Below are 6911 nucleotides of genomic sequence, written 5' to 3'. Positions count from 1 at the left end.
GACACTGTCCATGCTGCTCTCGAACGCCTCTCCAGACACCTCCTCTAACGACTCCACCAGGACACCAACCATATGGGAGTCCAGCTTCCCCTAATGGAAGCCCCGTGGGCACTGAGATTTCCTGATAAACAAACACACTGGTATAACGTTTTTCGAAAGGTTTAAACACCAAAAAAGGAAGTACCAGACTGGGATCAACAGGTCCAGGAAACTGATGGGTTGGCCAGAAGCCTTCCCCCATCCCATTCCCCCTTCCTTTCCCTGGCATGGGTCAATAACAACCCAACTGGCACCTCAGTGACAGAGGAGTGACAGGAATGTGACAGTTCCAGCCTAGGTGCCTGGAGAGAGACCTGCACCCGCCTACCAAACACTGGAGATTGAAACAGCATGGCTGAGCCATGTCCAGCAGAGGCACCCACCTCCCCTGTCAGCATTGCTGCATTCACACAGGGCTTGTGCCAATTTGCCCTTTGAGTTGCATGCAGACAGTAGCAAGGGGATTCAAGGACACGAGCGGGTTTTCCCTGCTCTGTATGTGAAGAGCAGACTGCCACATGAATGACCTTCCTGCTCCCAGTGGGCCGCCCACAAATAAATCACTTTGCCGTCAGCTTCGCCATCAGTGCTCACCAAGGGACCACTGCTGCTCACTGGGATCTCGCAGTCAATGGGCAGCTCCATCTCGCCACTTTTCCAAAGATGTCTAAGGGCCAGCCACAAAATGTAGATTTAGAGCAAATCATTAGAGCAAAACACATAGATTTGAGGGTGCTTGGGTTGGGATTTTAGAACTCAGCCATCCCTTGTTAAAGCTGCTAACATAAAATCTATTTTCATTGCAAAATTAAGCCTCCACATGAGGATTTGCTCCTAACCCGAGTCCTCACCACACTCAAAAGCACGCATCTCAGAGGGGCCTTGCTTTGCACACCCACTGCCCTGTTACGGGGACAGCCACAACCGGTGCTCACCAATCTTTCCAGGTGCTACCACAGCCACCCCATGTGGTTCGAGCAAAACTGGGTTCACACTGCAGGAAGACAAGACCTTAGACACAAGATGCATCTGAAAGCACCCAGATAGCAGAGTGTAAAAGGCTGAGAACAAAGAAGAAACAATACAAGTATCCAGGGAAGGAGTTAGAGGAGGAAACAGGTCTTGGTTAGTAACAGCGATACAGGATGGATGAGCTGGGGCCGGCTGGTGTGCCATGTGCTGCCACATCCCAGGAACCCCATGCTGGAAAGCATGACCTAATTGCAGTGGTTGCCCAAATGCAAACCTGTGAAGCAAGCAATGGGCCTGGCAGGCATCTCCCACACACCTATGTCCAGCAGGAGACACCCCGGGAGAGATGGGTACCCCTTTCTTCTCGCTGGCATAAATCAGAAGCAAGCCCCTGCGGTCCACAGAGCTAAAGCAGGGAACTGGAAGGAAGAGCAATCTGACTGTGTGCAAGCAACCAACACAATATTCAGCTGCTATCAAAATAATTCTGAGTTTAGCTTCAGCATTTCTCAGCACCAGCCCATTCCCCACACTGTTTTTTCTAGGCGCCTGGTTGATGTCACTCTGTCTTTACCCTCCTTGAGTATCGCCAGGGAAAGGCAACCAGCTGAACCCCAAACAACCTGGATAACATTTTGTTACCACCAGTCTGAAATATCTCAGATGCTGTGGTGTGTGATACCACAGCACAGATTCGTCTATTAATACGTTGTCCAACCCAAATAAACTTTGGCTTCACTTCGGAATTGATCTCCGAATCGAGCAGCTCTGCCACTTCCCTGGGCAGCCAACCCTCCCACAGGAATTTAACCCTCCCTGGCCTGACTGCTCTCCTCTGACACAATGGTTTTGCTCAGGCAACATTAGGCATTTGCACTCTTTGGTGCGATGTAAGGAGGGGCAGGATGACTTTTCGTATCACCCGTCCTGGGATGACAACACCCTTGACATCCTGCATCCCCAGCTGGTTCACAGCCAGGTGGGGGGAGGCAGCTAAACAAGGCACGGCTATCAAAATGCTGCTTCTTTAAAAAGGCTCTTTGCTGGCTGCAGTCAAAGCCACGCTATGCCTAACGTCACTGAGTAACAGAAATAGCAGGCTTGAGTGAAGGGAGGAGAATGAGAGTACGAAGAGCGCACGGATTTCAAACGTACTTGGCTAGGTAGCATGCTCCCTTCCTGCCGCTGCCCTTCTAGATGCAACAGAGCACGGGGATCTCTTGCTGTCTGCTCATGAAGAAGGATTCTCTTTTTTTCTTTTTTCCCTTTTTTTTTTTTTTCTTTTTTCCCTTTTTTTTTTTTTCTTTTGTTAAGTTCCAGCTTTAATACTACTAGATTCATTTTTATTTTATTTCTTGTAGGAAAGTTCATCTGCTGGATTTAAAAGCAAGGTTTGAGCAGGAGGAATTAATTTATGTTTGTAGCTACCAGAATGTGCATGGTACTCCTGTGTGATGATAATATAGAGGGAAAGGCAGGATTGGCTGAGAAAATTGCTTAGACTGTAAGATGCTTGAATAGCTGCTTGGAATAACAAGCTCTCTATTGTGTGTGCGTGTGCATGTGTGTGGGTGTATGCATTTATGTATGAGTGCAGCAATGACAATAACTTTAAAATGATGCAAGGTTTTCCCAGTTTGCTTAATTTTACTCCTCTAGGAGTGGGGACTTGCCTAGCTGTGGACTCTGTCTGGAGACATGTGAAGTGTCTGAATTGAGTTAGTGCTGTAGTAATTTTATAAATGAAGCAAAATGCAGGTTCAGTGGAAGAGGAGGAGAGCGGGGAGATGCGGTGTGCTGAGCTCTCTCCAGCAGGAGCTGTCACACCAGGGAACTGCACAGACACGCACAGGCACAGCACAGATCTGCTACAAGTGTCCAGAGCACAAAGTGAGGCAGCTGCAAGAAGACAGCACCTGGGCCATGGAAACATACTGCCGAAAATGAGCTATCACAAATCCAACTGAGCTTGACAGCTGTGTGCGTGACCAGCTCTGGGCTTGGCTGGAACATCCCATGCAGAGCCATTTGTTTCCAACCAAGTGTGCCGGCGATCGTGTGGCAGAGGAGCAGGCAGAGCTCCCTGAGCATCCGCATCTCCTTCATACGTGACGCTTTTGCTGCCAGCACAGCTCGTACATGAACATCAATAAAGTGGACGATGAGGGAGCAAGTCAGTGCATGGACAGACTGGCTACACATGCCCAAAGCCAAGCAGGAGGAGACCGCACAGCACGGCACGGGAGGGAGGAGGCAGATTTGGGTTTGCAAGGTCCAAGAAAGCCAAGATGCTGGTGAAGCTGCTGGAGACCTGCCCAGAGGAAAAATGTCCCAAAGGAGCACTGACCACTGCAGGACCACGCTTCATCGCTCCCCTCAGATGTCTGTACCCAAGGAACTCGGGTGGGAGACGGGCTCTGTGTATTGTGGTTTTTCTCCTTCTTTTTTTGCACCCCTATCCCAATTGTTAAGCGAGGAGAAATCTCCCTCTGTCCTGGATTGCTCTCTTTTATGCAGAGTTTTTGCATGACATCTCCGTAGCATCCATCACCCACAGCAGGTGGTAATGGGAAGAAAAGAAGATGAGAGTAAGCCATGAAGAGGATGAACACTGTCCATCCTCAAGTGCTACAGAGGTCACTGTCAGGGTCTTTGACACAAGGGCAGCGGAGGAGGGCCTGGTGGTGTAATCCTGCTGCCAAGGAGCAAGTGGGAGGGAAGAGGCAAAGGAGTCAGAGCTGGTGTAGAGGCAAAGGGACATCAAACTCGTTGGGAAAAGCTGCAAAACTTAGCAAATTCCCAGGATAAAACAAACCCAGCCTGCCCCGTGGAATGAGGCAGAGCGAAGTCTTTGCCTGCTGAGCTCTGCAAGGACAATACGGTCCAGCACCCCCTCTCATAGTGTTTTCCAAACAAACAGACAATCTGAGCTCCGTAAAATACATAGTGCAAACACACTTCTGAGTGCAGTGACCTTTAGGTTGGCACAGGCTTCTAGTGTAACTTAAAATTTGGGCATTTTAGCTACATCTTCAGTGTTTCACGCAGGTAGGTATGATCTCCCTTTGCCTACATCCAGAGCCCGTATAAATTCAAAGCAACACAGTCATGATTTGTATAGTGTTGGGCCTGAGCTAACCAAAAGCTCCCACATATGAAGAGTGACTACCTGCCTAACGTGCTGCAGAGCAATCTCACACCTCACTGCATAAGGCTGTTTAGACAGATTCACAGACAGGTCTGTCTGAAATATATCTGTGCATGGACACATGAAAATCTGTGGGATCACACTTGACAGAGAGCATGAAAAAAACCCTGTGTTTACAGACATATAAAACCCACAGTGCAACCTACAGCTTGCTCTATAGATAGAAAACGCATTTTTTTTCTCCGTCACTCAACTACAATTTGAAACTGCAGATCAGGACATAGCAGGAGCTTCTCATTCAAGGGAAAATTGCACTGAGAAAACACTGCAGAAATGCTGGACAGGAATTTGAGTGTATCATTTACACAAAATAGACAACTACTTGTCTGCAAGTAGTAAATCCAAAGTTTGTTTTCCCTTTTTGGGGGTCTTTTACTCCTTCAGAGTTAAAAGCATAGCAAAGAGGTTTAAGCAATCATGCTGGTAAGTCTGTAAGTTGCTGTTATGAATTTAGGAAGGACGCTTCTTTTCCCCAACCCCAAACTAATTTCAAGGATTGCAGGATGCTGTTCCAATGATCCACACAATCTCTTTTGTCTCTTTTCCATGGACACACTAAGAAATGTCATTCCTCAAAACTGTGCTCTTGTAATGATGGCACAAACCTTACACGTGAGTGGCCTCAGTGCAGAAGACCTTTGGTACATGCAGACAGTGTAGATACGTACTCAGGGACAGGTAACTTCTAAATGATAATTTGTGTTGTGCTGGCAGATTTCTAATATGTTGGCTTCTGATGTCTTTCCTCTAGCGGAGAATGCAGATCTTCCTTGGATGAGACCCCGCTAAGAAATGGTTCACCATCTCCCAGCAGTCACATTTCTCGGAGCAGAAAGAACACATCTTCAGACCCCAGTGGCATGAACAAAGCCTCTGTCATTAAAAGGCCAGGAAGATGTCCCTAACTGACGAGCTGGAGAGCCACTTTTCTGCAACCCCCTACATGGTGACAGACACAAGCGAGGGCAGACCCAACAGCTCCATCAATGCCACCGGGGACGGTGTGCCAGTCGCCAGTTCCATGGAGGACATGATTGCCATCTGCACCATCGGGACAATCCTCTCCCTCATGTGCGTGATTGGGGTGACAGGCAACGTCTACACCTTGCTGGTGATGTGCCATTACTTGCGATCATCTGCCTCCATGTATATTTACATCATCAGCCTTGCACTGGCAGACCTGCTCTACCTTCTCACCATCCCCTTCATCGTTGGAACCTACTTCATTCAGAAATGGTACTTTGGGGACATTGGCTGTCGCATCCTGTTCAGTCTGGACTTCCTCACTATGCATGCCAGCATCTTCACCCTCACAGTCATGAGCACGGAGCGCTACTTTGCTGTGCTGAAGCCCCTGGACACAGTGAAGAGGTCCAAGAGTTACCGAAAGGCCATTGCTGTTGTCATCTGGCTGGTGTCACTGCTGCTCACTCTCCCAATGCTCATCATGATCCAGCTGGTGCAAAGGGACAACAAAAGCATCTGCCTGCCCACTTGGAGCAAGCTGTCCTACAAAGTCTATCTCACCATCCTTTTCGGTACCAGCATTGTGGGTCCAGGGGTAATCATTGGCTACCTTTACATCCGATTAGCTAAGATTTACTGGGTGTCACAAACAGCATCTTTCAAGCAGACCAAGCGGCTGCCAAATCAAAAGGTGCTCTATTTAATCTTCACGATAGTGCTGGTGTTCTGGGCTTGCTTCTTGCCTTTCTGGATATGGCAGCTTCTCTTCCAGTATTATGAATCCTTCCCTTTATCTCCCAAGGTGATGAAGAACATTAATTATCTGACAACCTGTCTGACCTATAGCAACAGCTGTATCAACCCTTTCCTCTACACCCTACTCACCAAAAACTACAGGGAGTACCTAAAGAACAGACAGCGGTCCCTTAGCAGCAGCAGTGGGTACTTCCAAAGAAGGAATCGGTTTCAGAGGATTTCAGGGAGATCCCTGTCCATGAGCAGTCAGCACTGCACAGAGACATACGTTCTTGCTCACGCTCCTTTGGGAAACAGCAGTGACTGAAGGTAAAATGTATCTCCAAGAACAATAAATATTGACGTCAATGTTGCTTTGATTTAAAGTGTATATTGCAAAGGCAAAGCCTTAGCAGATCCATAATGTGCACACATTTAGTCCAGAGGCTGTGCTGTATGTCTGTTCTCATTTTCTTCAGTGGCACTGATTTGATGCTAGCAACATTCAGCTGAACATCTACGTAAATAGCCTTTCGCTCTTTATGCTTCGTAGCGTATGTCTCCTCAAGTAACCATTAATAATGAAAGCCTAAAATAGGGCCATGGTTTTTAATAGTATCAGCTGTCTCACAGAGTTTAAAATTATGTTATCCCATGAATGGCTGTAGTTTGCTCTTTCTTTTCTTTAGCAGCAATGCTAAATTTGTAGTTGTATGAGGACTGAAAACAATGAAATAAAGACAAAGCGGCTGATGTTTGTGACATGCAATCCAGTCTGAATTTAGGGTAGGACTGGACAACGTGGATGAGGCATATCCAGGGGTATTTGTCCTGGTTTTGGTCCTATTCACATTTATTCTACACTCACGTGCATGCACTGGGCTTGATTCTCCATTCACACAGGTGTCTGTAGTGGAGTTACACCACAGTTCACGTGCGCAAGATAGGCTTCCTGTGACAGTGCCACAGTCAGGGAATAGTCAGCATCCCC

General features: G+C 47.6%; 1 protein-coding gene across 1 annotated transcript; it reads left to right on the top strand.

Annotated features, from left to right (window-relative positions):
- Positions 1–5114: 5114 nt before the first annotated feature.
- LOC309597548 (urotensin-2 receptor-like) lies at positions 5115–6248 on the top strand (the record flags this gene model as incomplete). The annotated part of the gene is made up of 1 exon (XM_082327070.1): positions 5115–6248. One exon carries the CDS (start codon positions 5115–5117, stop codon positions 6246–6248), a length of 1134 nt encoding a protein of 377 aa, XP_082183196.1.
- Between the last annotated feature and the right edge of the window lie 663 nt (positions 6249–6911).

This window comes from Platalea leucorodia (assembly GCF_965183815.1).
Source record: "Platalea leucorodia genome assembly, chromosome: 14".
NCBI lineage: Eukaryota > Metazoa > Chordata > Aves > Pelecaniformes > Threskiornithidae > Platalea > Platalea leucorodia.
This window is presented reverse-complemented; position numbering and strand designations above follow the sequence as displayed.